Here is a 23,853-nt window from a genome sequence, read left to right as displayed (position 1 = left end):
CTGCATGAACAGCGAAAATATAGTAACTAACCTTTTTCCTTTCATCATTTTGCCGAGGTCAGCGAGAAGCAGTTTCGTACAGACTGGAAGTTGTGTACAGTTCAAATGACTAAGTGGTCCCATTCTCAAATACTGGATGAATGAATTCTGGGTATGCGCACGTCATGGGCTGTCATCGCAAAGGCTCAGGCGCCGATTTCGGAGGACCCTGCGCAATTGCTGGGGAAATTGGCGTCAGTACTGAATGTTAGTGAGCGAACATTGCATCGGATACCAGAGGAGGGCCTTGTGGCGAAACAAGTGCTGTGTCATTTGAGAGATGCAGAGGTGAGCGATTGTGCCGGGACTCGCCCAAGTTCTCTGATGCTAGCGCCACGTCACCATAACGCGTCTGTGCGTGACACACAAGTATGCACCACAATTTAAGAATGAAGCTAAAAATTAAAGTTGCTTCTCCAAATTAGGTCAACATATGCTACAGTACATTGTTGTGTCAAATCTGAGAATGATCGCATGAATATCTTTCCCTAAATACATCGTTTAAGAAAAAACAAGTTGCGCTAAATAACAAAGCTATGACCAAAAAAATCGATCATATTGCGCAGATGTATGTCAAAATTAACTGGTACAAGTCTCAACTTCATTAGAGCAATATTTTGGTCAGAATCCATGTTTTTGAGAAAAATTGAAGGCGCTGAATATTGCAATTACAATTAGAAATATGAAAAATTGTATGACGTTTCAGTTTAGTATAAAAATGACTCCATTAAGCTACCTCTAATACTTATCCAATAATTTACTGAAAACTAAATTTGGAACAAAAACGTCCATAGGCCTATTTGTAGTAGATTGTTATTTATGATAATGATAGAAAGTTTTGATTGCAGCACCCGATGAAATCCATAAGACAGAGCTATACCAAGTTCCAAGACTTTGATGTAAATAAAAATCAATACAAGATCTCTCAAAGTTTTGGTTCAGAGGTCATGTTCTATGTTCCGTTCTAAAAATTCTACACGGCCAAGTTTAAATGCAGGCGAGCTAAAACTTATTCTCTGATTAAATCCTACTTAACTGCATTCATGCTAAAATTCTAAATTAATACGCGATAGTGTTATAAAACAATGTGTGTTCGGCGAAAGCAGCCATTTAGGTACTGATAGAGTGGATGGCAGGTGTTTCCGTCGGCCGTCCTTTGCCCCCGTGTATAAATACGGGGTGAGAGGCAGTGAATGGATTTCACTTCGCTCACGGCTACCGTAAGGTCCGCATCAGTCAAACGCCTGAGTACGCGCTGCTTGGGTGACGTCACAGCCAAGCTGCAACTAAACTCATGTTTCCGGTACAAACAGGAAACGAACTCCTGAGGATTGTACACCGTCCTTGATCGCTTAGATTTCGCAGAAGTAAATGTTAGTGCCCGGCCTGCAATATTAACAAATCTGCGTGCCAAGTAGTGACAATTATTCAATTATTTTCACTTTTGTGGCGAGCAATTATTTTGATAATTAGAAGTCAGGGGGAAAAACTATTTAATGGGAACTGCTCATGACGCTGTTTAGGTTAGAGAGATTTCATTTATAATCTCGCTGAGTAAACAGAGAATAGAAATATTTCTTTCAGAGGGCTGGACAAGAATGTCGGCTTGCGGACTGGAAACTATGGTCAGTATGTTCTCCATCGCTTTCTGGCTGATCACAGAAATAGTTTTCAGGCTCTCGTAGAAAAAGACCGCGCCGCCGCCCCACAGCCTCATACGAGCCATTTAGTCCAAAACTAGCTGTCGGAGAGATATATATATATATATATATATATATATATATATGTGTGTGTGTGTGTGTGTGTGTGTGTGTGTGTGTCCCAGCTATTGGAAAACGACTTTCACCGGTATCAATGTAGGGCTGGGACCTATGAATGTACATATTTGGAAACTTTCTAAAACGAAAGCATGTGTGTTTAACACAAACTTATGATTTTTTTAAATGGACCTCCTATATTTTTTCTTCAGCAATCCATAGCATGACAAAGCACATGCACAGTATAAGTTCCACAACACAAAGTTTATTCACAATGTGTACTACCTCCGTGCCGTCACTAGATTACTCTGATGCACGACTACACCGGCAAGCGGTGTACTGCACGCCAAAGCAACAACAAATGGGATGCTCGGAGGGTGGTGGCGTACAGGAGTTTGCATGGGTCGCAAATCATAAACAAGGCGAAGTGGTAACTGTGGCAGTAGTGGGAACTACGTTGGACACTTGACTAGGTAGAGCCAGGCCCTGCGCGACAGGCACAATGGGTCATATAATGCATTAGATAAACCTTATTTTGGGTGTGCAGGATAAATAAGACAACCTGACGGGTATACACCGATCGGTACTGGTTCATATTGTGTACGTAAATACGTAAAACGTGCAAGAGGGGAAACCATTATGTGCTTATGAGAGTTGATGGCAGCAGACCGTATTATTCGTTTCGGACCTCTTGATAAGTATGGAGGTGTGATTACACATATCAATCACATCGCGATTACGGGCAGCATGGGGTTCACGCCTGAGCTTCAGGACGTGCGCTAGCAGCACATGTCGGGTGTTTCAAGCGTCAACTTCGCGTCTCAATATCTCTGTATGTAATGGGAATATTGCGATGCAATCAACGCCATTGTGTATGTGCTTTGTCATGCTATGTATTGTTGAAGAAAAAGTGTAGGTCCATTTAAAAAACATAAGTTTGTATTAAAAACACACATGCTTTCATTTTACAATGTTTCCAAATATGTACATTCATGGGCCCCAGCCCTACATTGATACCGGTGAAAGTCATTTTCGAATAGCTGTTATTGTGCCAGAAATGAAACGTCGTGTGGCTAGGGCCTCCCGTGGGGTAGACCGTTCGCCTGGTGCAGGTCTTTCGATTTGACGCCACTTCGGCGACCTGCCCGTCGATGGGGATGAAATGATGATGATTAGGACAACACAACACCCAGTCCCTGATCGGAGAAAATCTTCGACCCAGCCGGGAATCGAACCCGGGCCCTTTGGATTGACAGTCTGTCACGCTGACCACTCAGCTACCGGGGGCGGACCATTGTGCCAGAGTGGTTGGGTGGACAAGATAGCTGGGACACTGTGTGTGTGTGTGTGTGTGTGTGTGTGTGTGTGTCACTTAAATCCTGACAAATGAAACTTCTTTTAAAAGCAAATTTATTAAAACAAAATACAAATGACAATCCTTTTACTATAAATAGTATCTTTCAAGACTAACATTACTCGATGTAACCCCCCCCCTGCAGCCCCAATGACCGCCTCCAATCTTGTCCTGAAGCGACTGCGCACACTTTTTAAAACAGCACGAATGCCGCTTCGATAGCGGTGCGCTGCAATGCGACATTAGAGTGCCTCGTCTTATTGGTAGTTCTTTCGACCACGCTCCAAACATACTGTTCGGGGGCCACAACTCCTTTGACCGAAACATGTCAACATTATCCGAGAGCCGGTTTTGGACTAAATAGCTCGCATGAGGTCCTCCTCTGCTATCCGACGCATTGTTCGCTCGCTGACATCCAAATTCTGATGCCAGTTTCCTCGTCGATTGCTTCGGGTCCTCCGATATCATCGCTTGAGCCTCTTCGATGACTGCCGCAGTTCGTGGCACGTGTTTCCTAGAGTGAGGTTTCCTCGCCCTGTTAGCGATACCTTCCCCAGACTTTTCCGAAGCATTATACTTGGCCAAAATGTCGTGACCAGTTCATTTGTTACCAGAAAAATCAAACTATTTCAATGGGCCAAGACTGTTGATAATCGCGGCTTTTCGGTTGTACTCCGCACTTGTCCGTAACCTCACAGCCGTTTTGAGGTTCTGACTGTATGAGATGCCTATGGTTTTCGAGAACGTCAATCGCGACATTCGGCGGAATTAAGATATGGCGGGAAATTCAAATTGAGCATCGCACCCTGTGCGCGCGCTCACACACACACACACACACACACACACACACACACACACACACACACACACACACACACACACACTAATATATATAATCACTTCGTTGCATATTGACCAGTACTAAACTTCCCTGAGGGTTTCAATTAGCTTCCTCTACAAGGAGTTCTCTTAATCGTCTAGAATCTAAATTGATCGCATAAAGACAGTTTCATATTTTCTGGGTCTCCACAGCCATCACAGCTGCCTCCAGAAGTACAGCGCGCAGTTCTGTCACATTGTATGACATTTAGTGCTCACAGCTATTCCTGTTGATCGCGGGTCATCGCTACGAGACTGTTACTCGGTGTTACATGTTTCACTAAGCGTCTGGATGTTAGATGGACATCAAACGGGTTACGTCAGTTCGGCGTGCTAACCGCCTTCTTCGGAGAGCACACAAGCCGTAAACTGGTACTGAGCCTGCGCGGCACGTTGACGTGCTGAAGAGTGGCGCAAGTAACGTTGCGCAACTCACGATTGGTGACGTGGGACGCCCTTCCTGGCCATTCTACTGGATATTACTGAGAATGTTGGTTTAATTTTACAGCTTTTGCACAGGTGCTCAGGACTATCGGAAAAGAGATTATCGATGAAAACACTCTCTCTCTCTCTCTCTCTCTCTCTCTCTCTCTCTCTCTGTCTGTCACGAAAGTGTTGAAAAGTCTTTTTATCAAATTATAAATTTGTTCTTGTAAAAACTCATGAATGAATTTCAATCATGTTTTTCAGAACAGATTTGACTGGGACGAACATGAACAAAACGTTGTCATGGGAGCATTTTTCTGGCTCTACTGGACAGCGCAGGTACCTGGAGGAATGATGGGTCAATACTACGGCACAAAGATTGTATTTGGCTTCAGCAACCTTATGATTTCATTAACAACGTTACTAATACCACTTTTTGCATCACTTGACTACAGAGCTCTGGTGGCCCTCAGGGTTTTCCAGGGAATTTGTGGGGTGAGTACATGTCTTATTCGAGATAGCTAATTACATATGAACAGCTGGTTGTTTATAAATGCCAAATGAACAATCTTCGTACCTAGAATAAATATAAAGTTTGATGAAATTTTGTAAAAATAGAATTTACGAGGGTCATTCTAAAAATACAGAACATTTGTTTCCCCCAGACATTTTTATTCAAGATCATGAAATAAAACTTATTTTAAGTTATTTTCATATCTTAGTAATTTTTCTGCGTTGTTGCCGTTCAGATGAAAACGTTTGTCGTACTGCTCCACGTGCTTTGTTGTTGCCTAATCAGCCATCAACGTATGGTGACGAGACGCCTTGTTATTAAATGGGACTGTCCTTTTTCTCATTCTATGTCCTGTTGTTCCGCTATATATTCAACGGGACCCCAAATGTCCCGCTTTTTCGTGATCAGCAGTGCCCTTTTTTTGATTCATTCTGTCTTATTTATTTTTACGTCAGGTTAGTGTCATGGACATAGTTTTTAACATTCTCTTGAGTCTTGCTTTGTCTGGAACGCAAAGATGGAATAAAGAAGCATTATTTTGGTCACGCGTTGAGGAGAGGTATGAACAGAAGATTTTCCTTAATCATGCTCAGTGCCAGTGACTTACGTGTAAGCTTCGCGATACGTATCGATTATTTGCTACTGCAGAAATGACGGACGGATGTAACAAGTTTTCGTTAAATAACGTTATACTGCTATCAATGTTCAATTGTATTTGTAGTTACGAATTATTCGCTGTTAGATGGCATGAATTTGCAGTAGATGCATCCGACACGATGTCTTGGGACTATCGCAGACAACAATAAGAAATAGGCACAGTTTCAACATTGGGTTCGGCAAGCTTGCTTTAATGCGCTCCAGTGACTGTTGTGTGTGTGTGTGTGTGTGTGTGTGTGTGTGTGTGTGTGTGTTAACGTGGGGAAAAGAAAGTGTTCTTTCTCGAAAACAATGAAAGAAGATTTCAGTTTCCTGATGAAACCACAAGTACTAAGGTAGAATGTATGTTGTGTCGTTCAATTTTTTCTATTGAACACGGAGGGCTTGCCGATGTAATGCAGAATATAAAGAAAAAACGCACTTGTTGGCACTTTCTGCGAGAACTTGTAGCAGCATAACTTCCTTTGTAGTACGAATAAATTACAAACAGAGGAAGATCAACGTATCGCCGCAGAAGAAGTGCTGCATACCCCAAAACAGTCATTCTTTCCATTCAATTGACTGCACTGCTCCTCATGAGACCTCTTTGAGCAGGAATTCACATGTTCTAGGACAAAATACGAGACGATTTTAGTGAAAGTTTTATCGCCATGCATATGACATGTTAAGTCAGAACTTAAAGGCGCTAAGCCTGTGTCTGTGATTGATTGCATCAAATCAAAAGAGCTTAAAGCTAGATCCGGTTGTAGACACACATTTCAATCTTACCCAGGGTGTTCAGTGCAAACTAATGTCTTCGGAACACTCGTGGAGAAGCGGCGGAATTATGCTAGATATATTCCGGATATTTTAAAAAAGCAAAATATAGTTGACATGATTGTCGCATTTTGTGCAGATAACTGATACCAACTTTGGTGAGCACAAAAGAGCAGGAACAATGTTTATTCCAAACTGAACAGTGTTCTCAAGATTGGTTGTGCAGCCCATGTGATACACAATGGAGACGGTGCAGATACTTGTCACAGAAACAAAATCGCATAAAACTTTTCAATATTTTCTCATTTACACTGTGTGTGTGTGTGTGTGTGTGTGTGTGTGTGTGTGTGTGTGTGTGTGTGTAGGAACCGAAATCAGTCTGCGACTTCTTTGATAGTGATTACAAGAAAATGCTAGGTAATATTAGAACTAAGAGGTTCGTCATTGCTGCCAGGAGTTGTCAAGAGTGAACTGGTGTGTAGGAATCTTTGAAATCTTAATTTCTGTCTCGGAATAGGTCTCCTTTATTGCTAATATAGTTTCTTGAGAACAGTCACTTCTTTGGCTTCATTTCACACAAAGCCAATTGAAAAGTCTTCCAGTTAAATCCAGATCTTGGAAAGAACCAAGATTTCAGCTACAGAATCAGCTGAGTAGTTAGAAGTGCTTAAAGAAAAAAAATTGACAACATGGGCAAACGTCATAAAGAAGTAGCACGACGCTTCTGGACAACAATCCACGTTATTTACTTGTGTTTTTGAAACTTCTCTCCATCCTTCACGTACTGCGTGAGAAAAGACGGTGCAACTCTGTCATTATCTCGTGTTCTGACAGCGAAATTTCAGGAACTGCAAGATCAGTCCATCAGTACTGAAATTAATGACCCGAATTTTTTCCTCAATCCATAAGTTTCGTCAGTCCCAGTGAATGTCGACATGATCAATTATCATTATGAACTTTCGTTCATTTGCAATTACATACATTTTACCATTTTCGAATTGAAGCGTAATTCATCACATTTCCATAAACATTAGTTAGTTATGTCTGTATATTTCCATAGTGTGGACCTTTGGAGATAACAGACTATATTACACTACGAAGCTAACACTTGAAGGGATCGTTAATTTTGTTACACGTTTTAAAATCAAATAACTGACATGCTTGGTAACTGTTAGTCGTTCTGGAGCCAACGGTGAGAAAGGTCTTACACAGTGCCAATGTTGAAGGCAGAATAGGGAGGCTTTTTGGATAAAAACGTTCTTTATTTTTGGAATGATTCTCCTAGTTGGTTATTTGCTCGGTAAAGCATTTTATTTCTTAAGGAAATTTTTGATGAGAAATAGCACATGCACTTCTGTGTCATTAGGGCTTCTGTTGGCCATCCCTCAGCTACATGATCTCAAGATGGATACCTACCAATGAAAGGGGGAAATTTATGAGTGCGTTCATGGGTAAGGGCAAATTTAACTATTTTGATAGCATTATTTGTCTTCTAGTGTTAAGTGTGTGGGAAATTGAGCTTCTCATCACCTGAATTGCAGAGTTATAACTTGTAAATACAGTGTTTTACAGTTCCTATTCCTGGCTTCTATAGGTTGTAGAGGGGACTTCTCACATAAAGTTTTGATATGGAACCCATGTTGGGAAGTATATACTGTCAGGATATAAAATAAGTTTGAATATCGGATCACTTTCGAACCTCTCACCTCACACTACACTGAATAATGGTAAGGCTGCACAAGCATGTATCAGATGTGTGTTCCAAATTGTCTGAGTCCATCACGTACCATTTTTTTTGACAGTATGTATGAAAGCATATGCAGCAGAAACACCTCGTGCAAGGAGCAGCAGGATCACCACATGCAAAAGCTCCTGTAGGGCATACATGTCAGAGCTCATTGGGCTGCGTGAATGAAGCTAAGCAAACTTTTTTTTTTCTTCAGATTTCAGTGCTTAAGCTTCGAAATTTATGAATAAAATGTGAAGGGGGAGCCTTAGCTCTTGGGGACAAAACAGAGAAAAAGCGTTTCCTTTGTCTTGAGTTATGGCTTCAGCATTAGATAAACTGTTTGAATAAAGAGAAGACCTGATTAAATTGTGAAATCAATAGCTTATAAAATGTGAAGGCTGGTCAGCAGTAGACTCATGTTTGCAGAGCGTAGATATGGCTTAACTAGCTGTGTTTGTACACCGTGAAAATACCATTCTTTTACAAATATGCTGCTCCTTCCACTTCTAGAAGTGACTCCTTTTTCTTCTTCTTTCGCTGACACCATAATCTCACAGCGATCTCAGGGTCAGCGTGGTTACAACGGATTTGGCAATGTTAGTGTTAGGGATGGCCGAATGCCCTTCCTGCTGCCACCCCATACCCCCCAGGATGGAATCAGTGTACCCCAACTGTCTGCATCTGGTGCAAATCGTGAAATAGTGCGGACGTGTTTCAAATGTCTGTGACGCGTGTAACTGAGGTGTAACGTGGGGACCAGCCTGGTATTCACCTAGCGGGATGTGGAAAACCACCTAAAAACCACATCCAGGTTGGCTGGCACATTGGCCCTTATTGTTAATCCGCTGGGCGGATTCGATCCGGGGCCGGCGCGCATACCTGAGTCCAGGAAGCGGCGCGTTAGCGCTCTCAGCTATCCTGGCGGGTACTTGTACAAGTGACTCAAATGTCTAAATTGTGGTGACACAGAACATTCCATTACAAAAGACCTCATCAGAGTTCTTTAATATGCAATAACTGAGCATGTGAGAGTTCAATTCCACTTCTAATTAAAATTTATATTTCAGTTGCCTGTGGTTAACAAAAATAATCAAAAAATTAGTCTACAATAATAGAAGTTCCAGGATGTGAGTGGCTGTCTTTTGCTCATTATTGAAACGTAAAACATCTATGGTTATTCATTGAGAAAAAAATAAATAAAATTATAAGGTAGATTTTTGTTTAGTAAGTACATTATAAGTTACATGCCAGTGTTGGTATGATTTACTGATTAACTGTATCACTGGTTCTTTCCTAAAATTTACAGGTAGTTCTTTGGGTGCTGCATTAACCTTTCCTCTCTGTGGGATGATCATTCATTTTTTCAACTGGCAGACAGTGTTTTATGTCACTGGTACAATCGGAATATTGTGGTTCATCAGCTGGTGGTGGCTTGTGTATGACAACCCAGCAGAACATCCTACAATTAGTGAATCAGAACTGAAACGCATCCAAAATGCTATTGGAGACAATGTTTCTGAAAAGAAGGTGAGTATTACTGTCACACAAAAATTAGCAGTATCAGGAAATACTACAGCACATCTTAGTTTAATGTTTCTCCATAAACACCATTGTGAAGGAGAATCTTCAGGGATGGATAATCAGCCAAATTATATATGAAATGGTAGAGGCAGCCAATATAGGGTACTTCTGTAAAGTATACTAACAGTCAGCTCTAAAGCTTTTGTACTCACATTATCATCAAATTTAATTCTACATAACTTTATTTTAAACAAAATAAAGGTAAGTGAGGAGCTCTTACCTAACAATTGATGGAACAGTATTGGTATGAACATTAAATATGTGTTTCATAATTATTTTGATTCTATAATCATTTAATCCAGTTGGTGCTCAGATTTCTGTGGCCATTCTACAACAAGCAATTCCCACTTAGTTCTGTGAACTTCATGGGATATAATGAACCCTTTGTTATATGCAATACAAAACACAAGGAATTTGGACGACCATATGATTATTTTACTCACAACGTTGGTGCTCCATTATGCCATTTTACACAGTCTCGAAATTGGGTTCATTGAACACATGTCCTGACTTTGACAGCTCATAGGTGACTGAGACAGGTGCATTTTGAAGCTAACATGCCTCTTTACCTAGCCCTGCAGCTAAGAACACACTGTGGTTTAGCATTGCCAGGAAAAATTGGTCACACCACTTACCCACTTATGGAACCCACCTGGTGACTGTTGTTGCACCTCACTGTCTTCTTACTTTAGACTGTAGTGCAGTTTATGGATGTAAGCTTGTGGACAAATCATACACTGAATGGGGAGTATACTGAAAATTTGCTCTTTCATTTTTTAGGTGACTTGGTGATGAATTTCAACTTTGCCACCTTGAGTTTTCCCAGGAAACACAAAGAAATTGCAAGAAAGACAGATCCATTTATCTTTGTTTACTCATAACTTGAAAAGGCTGTTTTTGTGTAATGTCATGCGCTACTCAATTAAGCAGAACTAAATTCCCCCTACAGTGTTGATTCCGGTGATTTTCTTTGCATGGTGATTCATTTTTCATGAACTGCACATTGAAGCACTTCCTTTCTTTGTTTCACTCACTCACTCACTCACTCCTTCACTTTCTCCCTCTATTTGTGTGTCATGCTCTCTCCCCAAACCCCTGACTATACCCATACTTATGATTTCTTCCCCCACTAGCATTGGCTACTGGATTGACCTTGGGTTCACAAAGTCTCACAGCCTATTGTTGTTTTGGTGCACAATTTATTCCTTAGCTTGGTTGTTTTGAAAGATGGTATTGGGGTAAAAAGAAAAAGAAATGAGTAGGTTGGCGGAGCACTGAAGAATGGAAGTTCATAAACAGAAATGAAAAAAAGCTAAAAATAATTTTTAAAGTTTAAAAAGAACAGATGGTGTTGGTATATATTACAGGAGGAATATTTCAATGATGATTCATGACAATATATGTAACAATGAAAGAATAATGTGCAAAAACTTATTCATCCCCAGGAGAGCCCTGTCAGTATGGGGCTATGCCTCATTACTTGCAAGCGAATTGATTCTCTTGAAGCAATTAGTTTGACAACTGGACAATCTAATTGACTGTGGGTGAAGCACAGTGTAAAACTATTGCATGGCTCATAGCAGTCTGCAAGGGGTGGCTGAACACAAAGCCATGAATTAAAGATTCCTGAAAACATTTACTAGCATAGACAACTTAGTGGAAAACAGAGCTGTGACATGACATTGTGCCATTCTCTATCACAATGTCATAGACAGGGAAGCAGCTATCAGCCTGAAGACTACACCATCAAACACTAGTCCTCTCCTCCATGTGAGGAGCAGGTAACTGCAAGATTTTGTAGGAGGAGAGAAGTCTGGTGGAGTGGAAATTGGCTGATGAGGCATATAGGTAACACATTAGCCAGGTAAGTGCAAAATACGAGGGCAGTTCAATAAGTAATGCAACACATTTTGTTTCTGAAACAGGGGTTGTTTTATTCAGCATTGAAATACACCAAGTTATTCCCCAATCTTTTAGCTACACAACACTATTTTTCAACGTAATCTCCATTCAATGCTGCGGCCTTACGCCACCTTGAAATGAGGGCCTGTATGCCTGCACGGTACCATTCCACTGGTCGATGTCGGAGCCAACGTCAGACTGCATCAATAACTTCTTCTTCATCCACGTAGTGCCTACCACGGATTGCGTCCTTCATTGGGCCAAACATACGGAAATCCGACGGTGCGAGTTCGGGGCTGTAGGGTGCATGAGGAAGAACAGTCCACTGAAGTTTTGTGAGCTCCTCTCGGGTACGAAGACTTGTGTGAGGTCTTGCGTTGTCATGAAGAAGGAGAAGTTCGTTCAGACTTTTGTGCCTTCGAACACGCTGAAGTCGTTTCTTCAATTTCTGAAGAGTAGCACAATACACTTCAGAGTTGATCGTTTGACCATAGGGAAGGACATCGAACAGAATAACCCCTTCAGCGTCCCAAAAGACTGTAACCATGACTTTACCGGCTGAGGGTACGGCTTTAAACTTTTTCTTGGTAGGGGAGTGGGTGTGGCGCCACTCCATTGATTACCGTTTTGTTTCTGTAACAATCTTTGACAAGATATTGTCACCCTCAGCCACATGACGAGCAAGCAATTCCGCACAGATGGTTCTCCATTGCTCTTTATGGTGTTCGGTTAGACAACGAGGGACCCAGCGGGAACGAAACTTTGAATATCCCAACTGGTGAACAATTGTGACAGCACTACCAACAGAGATGTCAAGTTGAGCACTGAGTTGTTTGATGGTGATCCGTCGATCATCTCGAACGAGTGTGTTCGCACGCTCCGCCATTGCAGGAGTCACAGCTGTGCACGGCCGGCCCGCACGCGGGAGATCAGACAGTCTTGCTTGACCTTGCGGCGATGATGACACACGCTTTGCCCAACGACTCACCGTGCTTTTGTCCACTGCCAGATCACCGTAGACATTCTGCAAGCGCCTATGAATATCTGAGATGCCCTGGTTTTACCGCCAAAAGAAACTCGATCACTGCCCGTTGTTTGCAACGCACATCCGTTACAGACGCCATTTTAACAGCTCCGTACGGCGCTGCCACCTGTCGGAAGTCAATGAAACTATACGAGACGAAGCGGGAATGTTTGAAAATATTCCACAAGAAATTTCCAGTTTTTTCAACCAAAATTGGCCGAGAAAAAAAATGTGTTGCATTACTTATTGAACTGCCCTCGTATTACTGTATTTGAAACTGAGAGTGAGTCTGGTGTAGAGTAGGGTTACTCTACACCTGCCTCTGGCAGTAACTTCAAGGGACAAGCAGGATCCAAGAAACAGAATGTGGGCCTTAGTTTTGATAGTGCAAAGGCATGGTTTTGGAAAGAAATATGTGATGGGGTTCATAATGGCAAGAGAGGGCAGTCTGGAATGTTAGAAATGGAGGGAGTGGCAAAAATGAGAAGCAGAGTGTGGGAAAAGGTAGAAAAATGGAAGAAAAGCAAGGAAAAATTTGGAAAAAATTAGAGAAATTCGTGTGAAAATTGTGAGAAGACAATGGTTACAAAGAGGTAATGACTGGGTAAGCATTTCTCACCAGAAAAGTGGTCTATATGATACAAAAAATTGATTAGAAAAGAAAAATTGCTAGGTAAATTCGTGAAAAGAGGCAACATTTTAAAACTGTGTAAGCTGAGGAGAAATTAATATGAGAAATTGTACACTACTTTCCTGGGCAAATAATGTAGGATATGGTAGTAAAAGTTGATCAGAATAGCTTGGCAAAAAATAAATGCACAAAATGTGAAAGAATTGTGTATAAACAAGTTAATGGGAAGGTGAGAAAGAAAATGACTGTCAAATGGTAACTGGAAAACATATAACATCAAAGGGAGAGCCACTTGTGAAATGAACATGTTGTGTACCAGCTGTTATGCAAACACTCTTTGGTCCTTGCATTGGCATGACCACCACCATGTTATCAGTTAGGATGAATGGACATAAGCAGATGGTGTACATCAGAAACACACAATTTCCTGTTGCAGAGCATGCTCTACAGCATGACAGTCATGACCTTGGTGCCTATTTCATCACATCTGTCATCTGGATTCTTCTCCCAGACAAAAATTTATCAGAACTTAGCAGGTGGGAACTAGTGCTCCAATGTGTCCTTGGTTCTTGCCACCAACCTGGCCTTAATTTACGTTAATTTCTTCTGTCTCAGCCTTTCTTCACAGCAACTACTTCCTTCTTGATTTAATTTTAGTTTTCTACAGCTTTCATTTTCTGACCTGTTTCTCACCATCCCCCTACCACCTCTGTTACATGTAGTGCACTTAGCTTTTCACTCTCTCACGTGTGATGTTCTAGCAGTAATCACTGTCTTGCACATCACCCTGTCTTCCACCTTCAAGCTCTCAGGTTTTCAAATCTCATTCCATGCAATCCCCAACACTCAGTCTTTTCTTTTCATCCTGCCTGGTACATGTCCCCTGACCTGCGTTTCTGGGAAACTTTTCTGAAATCTACCCCTTTTGATAAACCTCCCCAGCCCTTCACCCCTCTTCTTTTTCTTTCAACTCTTTTGCTGGAAGGAGCCGCCAACTGGTTCAGAGAGCTTGCGTAAGTATGACCATCTTTTACATGTGTGTACTCCTGCTGCCGCTTGGTGAGTAGATTTTTGTTTTTGTCTAACCAATTACACTTGGTCTAAAATTGACCATTTTCACTGTTTTAATGTTGATAATGTATAGAACCCTATTCTAACAGACCAGGTTATTAGCCTAGCTCTGACAACATTAGGGAGTTCCCCTGTAAATTGTGCGATGTTGTCAATTTAAGAAATATAATGTATGGTCTGGCGAGTGCTCACTTTTAGAAATGAGCTAATACTACTACTACTCATTGAAGATGTGTACACCACTGTCTTTCTGTTGGATGATATGTTGAATAGATAAGTTTTTGTATTTCTTTACACCCAGGCCCATGGTCCCCTAATGCACAGGGCCCAGAGCATTTTCTAGCTCTTCCTACCTGTCTAATCCAGCACTGATGAGAACAGTACTAGATTCTCTCAGGAGCAGCTCAATGGAGTGTCCCAAAAACAGAATGAATCATTGGAGAGGTTTATGGATAAGATTGGGAACATTGTGCAAATTTGAGTTAACAGGAAGTGAGAAGGCGGAGTGAGTTATCCTGCAGGTGGATGAACACAGGGCACTAGATGTTATTCTGAGGAGGCTTTCACCTGAGTTCAGCTGGAAAACCCTAAGAATTTGACTGCTGCCATCAGGGTAGATACACAATTAGAGGAAGTAGATGATTGACGCAAGTGCAGGAGAAGCAGAGTTTATCCATAGAGATAAAATGTTACAGATGTGGATGTGTGGGCCACATTTAGAAGCAGTGCTGCCAGCCACAATGCTATCAGTGTAGGGTGGTAGAGTATTGAGTGTTGAATTGTAGGAACAGTAAAAGGTGAATGAGGATGTGGTAGGAGGATTTTTTTTAACAGCAACATGGCTGCAAAGCCACCAGATGGCATTCTCATTCAAATTCAGTGCTACAAAATGAATGCAAAGGTGGAATTTTTCTTAGTTGTCGTAATGCATGGGATTTTATTGGACATGGTGGCTTGTGTCAGTGGCAAGTCTGGACCTCTTGGATAGGAGGAGACTGAATACTCAACTTTGTTGGTTAAGCAGAGCAGGGAACAAAGATATGGCACCACTAGGTCCAGTGTTGCTAAATTTTTGCACTGGGGTAAGGCATTTTTCAGAAAATATAGAAGTACTTTTGAATACATTATGGGAACAGCAGTGATCAATGTCTTGTAAATAATTACTATTAAAAACAGTCTTGATCACGATTTATTTTATAAGGTGACCGGTTTCGACCACTACTGTGGTCATCTTCAGACCATTGAGTGGAAACCCCTTTCCGTTGGAGAATCACAACGGAAAGGGGTTTCCACTCAATGGTCTGAAGATGACCACAGTAGTGGTCGAAACCGGTCACCTTATAAAATAAATCGTGATCAAGACTGTTTTTAATAGTAATTAAATATAGAAGTGTTTCCCCATTCTGTGGTTGGATCACTTAAACAAACAAAACATGTATATTAATCTCTCAGCATGCTGTTGAATCTTTCCTCCAGCAGTTATTTTATCCTTGCTACTGACATGAACAAGGGATTACTACAACCAGGGCGGTTTTAATGATGGTTCACTGTATGATTTATCACCTCACCTGTGCAGCCCATGCCCAGATTGCGTGATAGTGCTCCATCCTGAATGCAATTGACCAAATCACCTATCAGGTCCTGTTCCATACAAAAATATATAATAAATAAATAGATGAAATAAGGGTGGAATATTTAAATGAGATGCCATAGAACAATAGTTTTGCCTGAACCAGATTGGTTTAAATTTTATCGAAGATTCATTTAAAAAATGCACACAAGTATATGTTAATGGTGGCCTTACATAAAATCAATAAACCAGTTGAACAATAGCTAAACCAGCAGTGAAAAATGTAATCATGTAATGCTCGTAGGGCATTAATAGACAGAGAATATGCAAAATGAGTGCAATAACATGAATTAATGCTTAACAACCAGTAATAGAATCTTAGTCTGTTGGCGCAAAATCTCGCTAACATTCACAGCAAAATCTAAAATTCATAAATCATCAGTTCTGTCATGACTAACACCTAACAAATCTGTTGCACAGTTTTAAAATAATAAATTCCAACAAAAGGCTAAATTTCACAGCTGTCTAAAACAGTTCAAACAACCATTGCTGTAAGCCACACTAAAATGTCCCAAAATTACTCAAAGTCCACTGTTCAGTCCTATGAAAATGTTGTAAGCCCTGAAATACAAGGTGTATCAAAAAGAATCGTCAGATTTAAAAAGACAGTCATAACTATTATGTTGTTTGAGATGTGTGTGAAAAACGTGCTGTTGGAAAGAAAGAATTCTCGAGTTACACATGGTTTCCGCTACGTAGCAGCAGTGTGCACCCACTTGTGTTCTAGTAAAAATGGTGCCAGGACAACAGATCCTCCTACAGCACAGAACATTAGATGATAGCATGAATAATTCTGAGAAACAGGTTGTTCATGTAAAGGCAGCATGAAAAATTCTGAGGAACAGGTTGTTCATATAAAGGCAAATCACCAGGCTGTCCCTGGGTGTCTGACACAGATGTTGAACACGTCCATCATAGTTTCACGAGGAGTCTTCAGAAATCAATTTGCCATGCAGCTCAACGTGCTCCTGATGTCCATCTGGCTTGGGGTTGCATTGATGTTGCTACATGAAACCATACAAAATTCAGCTACTGCAAGCTCTTTGTGAAGGTGACAAACATCATGTGGAGTTCGGTAATTTTGTCCTTCGGAGATGGAGGATGACAGCTTTTTTCCATGCTTAGTGTTCAGCGATGAGGCAACATTCCATTAAAGTGGCAAGGTGAACTGTAATAAAGTGAGAATATGGGGTATGGAACGACAACGTCGAATTGTTCAACATGGGAAAGACTTCACAAAACTTAATGTGTTCTGTGCAGTTTCCAGAAAAAGCTGTATGGTCCATTTTCCTTTGCCAAGGACACTGTTACAGGAAGTGCATATGTAGATATGATTGAGAACTTTCTTTTCCCACAGTTGGACACTGATTTGACTCCATTTACCAACAGGATGGGGCACCGCTACACTGGCATCTGGAAGTGCAGGAACTTTTTAAATTGAAGGATTACTGAATGATAGATAAGTTGCACTAGACCAGATTATTCAGCCTTATGTTACTGGCCTCAAAGGTCACCAGACCTGACTATGTGATTATTTCCTGTAGGTGTTTATAAAAGACTCCATTTATGTGCCTGCATTACCAATAACCATGAATGCATAACAGCAGCTGTGGAAGCTGTAACTCGAGTGTGGTTGCGGCAGTGTGGAAACAATTTGAACACTGCATTGACATAAGCTGTGCATCTCAAGGGGATCCATATTGGACACCTATGAAAAGGTATTCATTGTATATGTTAGTTTCAGCAATGTAGGCCTGCCAAATCAGATGATTCTTTTTGATACAGCCTGTATTTCTAAGTGTCCAATTCATGACCACCAGAAATCCAGTAAATGCTCAGAATGCTGTCTTAGGCTACATAGCACTCTGGTCACACAAATCTCACTTAACATTATTGCTCTGCTGCCAACTGACCAGACACACTGAGCTTTGATGTGCATGCTTCTTTATGCACTTTGTCATGTTACCACTAATAAGTTAAAGATAGGTTTTCATGGTTGGGATTCAGTCATTTAATATTTCTTAAAAGACATCATAGTCACTGTTGACTGTAACAAATATTTATTGTTACAATTGCAATTTCGCCGTTATGGCCAGTTTCAAGTAACACTAAAACAGTTAAATTCTGTCAGAATATAAAACTATCTGACATGATTACATGTCATTGTCAAAATGCAGCCTTTTGACTGTGAGAGTCCCACAAGATCCAATGAGTACGACACTTATTACATTGTAATATGTTGTTAGATATATACTGAACTGTCGATGCTACCATCGTTCTAATAATTTATCACACATACAAGTTCAGACAGACTGTAACTGTTGCAGTGGGCAAAATTTCAGACAGAATGGGTCTCATGCCAGGGCATAATTTTGAGAAGTCATGGCCCTGTCAAAGTAGCTGATTAACACATTCCAGACCAGGATAATACTGAATTACCAATCGTGTGCTCTGAAGGTGTTTTGTGGATTGGATTGATGGCCCGGGAAATCGAGTATTTAACTAGACTGATGGGGTAATCACGTGCAATGAAGGCTGAGGAGAGAATGGTGGTGTATTGTTGTAAAGTGCCTGCATATGAACAAATACGTTTGCCTCAGATGCCAAGTCTGTATGCATGACATGGAAAGGATGGCAACTGTCAAAATGTTAGTACCGTTGTTTGTTGGTAGGTGTGATGTGGACAGAAGTGTGTATCTAACCTGTAAGCAACATGAAGTCAAAATCATGTTTCATCATTACAGTAACATTTCTCATATTTACAAATATTAATTTTTTATTTATTGCTCATTTAGCCTGACCAGATTATGGCTTTAAGGCCACCTGTTACATCTGACCAGAAACAATGCATATAAAAAATATTAGATAACAATAATTTGCATTGTTAGTAAAAATTAATAATAATAATAAAAATAAAAATTCTTTCTAGAATGAGCAGAAACTAGCAAAATACACAAAGCAATCACTCATGTAAATACATCGGCTACACCACTGCAATTTCATAACCACTTCTACAACTCTCTAGATCACATAACATCAACAGATACGAAGAAAGTAAATTGGAAAAAGAAAACACTACATGGCAAGCACCCGTATCATCTAACACAGCCACACATCGATCAAGACGCATCCAACACGTGCCTAAGAAAAGGCAATATATACAGTGAGACGGAAGGATTCATGATTGCAATACAGGATTAAACAATGAACACCAGATATTACAGCAAGCATATTATTAGAGATCCCAAAACCACAACAGATAAATGCAGACTTTGCAAACAACAAACAGGAACAGTAGATCACATCACAAGCGGCTGTACAATACTAGCAAATACAGAATACCCCAGAAGACACGACACTGTAGCAAAAATAATACATCAACAGCTTGCCTTACAACATAAACTTATAAAACAACACATTCCCACATACAAGTATGCACCACAAAATGTACTGGAGAATGATGAATACAAATTATACTGGAATAGAACCATTATAACAGATAAAACACCACCACATAACAAACCTGACATCATACTCACCAATAAAAAGAAGAAATTAACACAACTAATCGAAATATCCATACCCAATACAACAAATATACAGAAGAAAACAGGAGAAAAAAATTGAAAAATACATCTAACTGGCTGAGGAAGTCAAGGACATGTGGCATCAGGAGAAAGTTGACATTATACCAATTATACTATCAACTACAGGAGTCATACCACACAATATCCACCAGTACATCAATGCAATACAGCTACATCAAAACTTATATATACAACTACAGAAATCCGTAACTGTTGATACATGTTCAATCACCTGAAAGTTCCTAAATGCAATATAACATACACCTTACAGTTAAAAGGAAGTCACGCTTGATCAAGGTCTGCGTCACTTTCCATTTTTGACCAGACTTAATGTCTGAGAAAAGAAAGAATAATAATAATAATAATAATAATAATAAAAATAATAATAAAAATAATAATAAAAATAATAAAAATAAAAATAAAAATAAAAATAAAAATAATAATACTAATAATAATAAAAAAAACGTGGAGGCCCAGGAAAAGAATAGGCCTCCGGTATGTTCTGCCAGTCGTAAAAGGCGACGACAAGAACAAACCACTAATAGGGCTAACCCCTCTTTTAGTGTGATTAGTTGGTTCAGGACAGAACTAAAGAAGCCTCAGACAAGCGCCGTCATGGTCGGGGACGACGTTTGAACCCTATGCCCGTCCACAATGGTAACGACACTGCTAGCCAACTGGAAAATGATTTAAATCCAAATAGGTGTTTCGCAGGATATGCTTCCTGCAACCACCCTAGAAGGAAAACAGACAGAGGATGAGATGGTCAGATGAAGTTAACCAACACCTCATGTTCTGTTATTACCAAGCAACAAACCTAGGAACCAACACAACTGGATACAGATCACAAGTATACACAGCATTACCAGATACCCAGAATTAAAAATTTTAACAGAATGACTAGCTGATCAGATCCGTGTAATAATCAAAAATAACAGGATACCCCAGTCAGAATTAGAAAACAAACTAGTACAACAAATACTGGAACAAAATAATGTGCAATCAGAAGAAGAAAATACAGTAATGGACTCAAACATCCCAGAGCAAACAAACAAAGAAAAACACGCATCAATTAAACAATCAGAGGAAAACGAAATCTTAAGACAGCCACCAGAACAAGTACAAATAGAACATGAAGTGACAGATATAGAAGAAAAATTTCAGCTAACATATATAGAATACAAAGACACAAATACAGACATTAGACCATTCTTGGATAGACCACCAAATAACCCACAAGTCGAAACAACAATAACTACTATCAACACAATCATACACAACAAAATAAATGAAAACACAACTATAGAAGAGTTAAAACTACTGGTTTATGTAGGAGCAATCACTTCACTAAATATACACACTAGGTAGAGATCAGAACCAACCAACACAAAGAAGAAAGCCACAAAACCAGCATGGAAACACAGGCTACAGATCAGAATAGAAAAACTGAGAAGAGACATTGGACAGCTAACACAATTTATAAGAAATGAAATGTCAGACAAAAAACGAAAAAGGTTAGGTAAAATCTTACAACAAGAAGCAATAGAGCAATTAGATGAAAAGTAGTAGAAATTACAGGCATTGGCCAAACGCCTTAGGAGATAAAAAAAAAGTGAAAATAGAAGGAAACAAAACCAAACATTCAACACAAACCAAAAGAGATTTTACCAGACAATAGATAACACACATATTAAAATAGACACTCCACCAAACATAAGACATGGAACACATCTGGAGCAACATATGGTCAAACCCGGTACAACATAACAGGCATGCATGGTGGATACAAGCAGAAACACACACATACAAGATGATACCACAAATGCCTGAAGTGATAATTTTGCAACATGAAGTCACCCAAGCAATTAATTCTACTCAAAATTGAAAATCCCCTGGAAAAGATAAAATAGCAAATTTCTGGCTAAAGAAGTTCACCTCAACACATTCACATCTAACTAAATTATTTAAGTTACGTTGCAGACCCATACACATTCCCTGATACACTTACACATGGAATAAATTATCTGAAACCTAAAGATCGAGCAGACACAGCAAACCCAGCTAAATATTGCCCCATAACATGCCTACCAACAATATACAGAATATTAACTTCAGTCATTACACAGAAATTAATGACACATACAACACAGAACAAAATTATAAATGAAGAACAAAAAGGCTGTTGCAAAGGAGCACGAGGGTGTAAAGAGCAACTGATAATAGATGCAGAGGTGACATATCAAGCTAAAACTAAACAAAGGTCGCTACACTACGCATACATTGATCACCAAAAAGCTTTTGATAGTGTACCCCACTCATGGTTACTACAAATATTGGAAATATACAAAGTAGATCCTAAATTGATACAGTTCCTAAACATAGTAATGAGAAATTGGAAAACTACACTTAATATCCATACAAATTCAAATAATATCACATCACAGCCAATAGAGATTAAACATGGAATATACCAAGGAGACTCATTAAGTCCTTTCTGGTTCTGCCTTGCTCTGAACCCACTATCAAACATGCTAAATAATACAAATTATGGATATAATATTACTAGAACATATCAATACAAAATCGCACATTTGCTATATATGGATGCTCTAAAACTACTGGTAGCAGCAAATCAACATCTCAACCAATTACTAAAGATAACAGAAGTATTCAGCAATGATATAAATATGGCTTTCGGAACAGACAAATGTAAGAAAAATAGCATAGTCAAGGGGAAACACACTAAACAAGAAGATTACATATTGGATAACCACAGCGACTGCATAGAAGCGATGGAAAAACAGGTGCCTATAAATACCTAGGATACAGACAAAAATAGGAATAGATAATACAAATATTAAAGAACTAAAAGAAAAATATAGATAAAGACTAACAAAAATACTTAAAAACAGAATTGACAGCAAGAAAAAAGACGAAAGCTATAAATACTTACGCTATACCAATATTGACTTATTCATTTGGAGTAGTGAAATGGAGTAACACAGAACTAGAAGCACTCAATACACTTACACAATCACAATGCCACAAATATAGAATACATCACATACATTCAGCAACAGAAAGATTCACATTAAGCAGAAAGGAAGGAGGAAGGGGATTTATCGACATAAAAAACCTACATTATGGACAGGTAGACAATTTAAGAAAATTCTTTATAGAATAAGCAGAAACTAGCAAAATACACAAAGCAATCACTCACATAAATACATCGGCTACACCATTGCAATTTTGTAACCAGTTCTACAACCCTTTAGACCACATAACATCAACAGATACAAAGAAAGTAAATTGGAAAAAGAAAACACTACATGGCAAGCACCCGTATCATTTAACACAGCCACACATCCAACACATGGCTAAGAAAAGGCAATATATACAGTGAGACGGAAGGATTCATGATTGCAATACAGGATTAAACAATAAACATCAGATATTACAGCAAGCATATTATCACAAGAGATAAATGCAGACTTCGCAAACAACAAATAGAAACAGTAGATCACATTACCCCAGAAGACATGACAATGTAGCAAAAATAATTCAACTACAACTTGTCATAAAACATAAACTAATAAAACAACACATTCCCACATACAAATATGCACAACAAAATGTACTGAAGAATGATGAATACAAATTATATTGGAACAGAACCATTATAATAGATAAAACACCACTACATAACAAACCTGACATCATACTCACCAATAAAAAGAAGAAATTAATACAACTAATCGAAATATCCATACCCAATACAACAAATATACAAAAGAAAACAGGAGAAAAAATTGAAAAATACATCTAACTGGCTGAGGAAGTCAAGGACATGTGGCATCAGGATAAAGTTGACATTATACCACTTATACTATCAACTACAGGAGTCATACCATGCAATATCCACCAGTACATCAACTCAATATAGCTACATCCAAACGTATATTTACTACTACAGAAATCTGTAATTATTGATACATGTTCAATTACGCGAAAGTTCCTAAATGCAATATAACATATACCATACAGTTAAAAGGAAGTCGCGCTTGATCAAGGTCCGCATCACTTTCCATTTTTAACCAGGCATAACGTCTGAGAAAGGAAAGAAATAATAATAATATCGGTGATAATAAAGTAAAGGATGTATTGTTAAGAATAATATTGATTAATTCAGCACATTTAAGGCCTTTCTCGATATCAGAAGTATTGGAAAGGATAATAAAAATGAGGATATTTGGGTGAAAATGACAATGGCTGCTAGAAAAGAAGAGAATTTTAACAGAGAACTCTGTAGCAAGGGG

At 39.4% G+C, this 23,853-nt stretch overlaps 1 protein-coding gene across 2 annotated transcripts in view; it reads left to right on the top strand.

Annotated features, from left to right (window-relative positions):
• Positions 1-23,853, top strand: part of LOC126456571 (sialin-like) — a 157,003-nt gene that overhangs the window by 89,135 nt on the left and 44,015 nt on the right. For both annotated transcript variants that reach the window (XM_050092316.1, XM_050092315.1), the window contains exons 3-5: positions 4,720-4,950; positions 7,749-7,833; positions 9,418-9,638. In XM_050092316.1, coding sequence (XP_049948273.1) covers positions 4,720-4,950; positions 7,749-7,833; positions 9,418-9,638 — 537 coding nt within the window. The remainder of the gene's footprint in view (positions 1-4,719; positions 4,951-7,748; positions 7,834-9,417; positions 9,639-23,853) is intronic.

Source organism: Schistocerca serialis, chromosome 2 (genome assembly GCF_023864345.2).
Source record: "Schistocerca serialis cubense isolate TAMUIC-IGC-003099 chromosome 2, iqSchSeri2.2, whole genome shotgun sequence".
NCBI classification, from domain to species: domain Eukaryota; kingdom Metazoa; phylum Arthropoda; class Insecta; order Orthoptera; family Acrididae; genus Schistocerca; species Schistocerca serialis.
The sequence above is the reverse complement of the archived record's forward strand: the minus strand, read 5'-3'. Positions and strand labels throughout refer to the sequence as shown.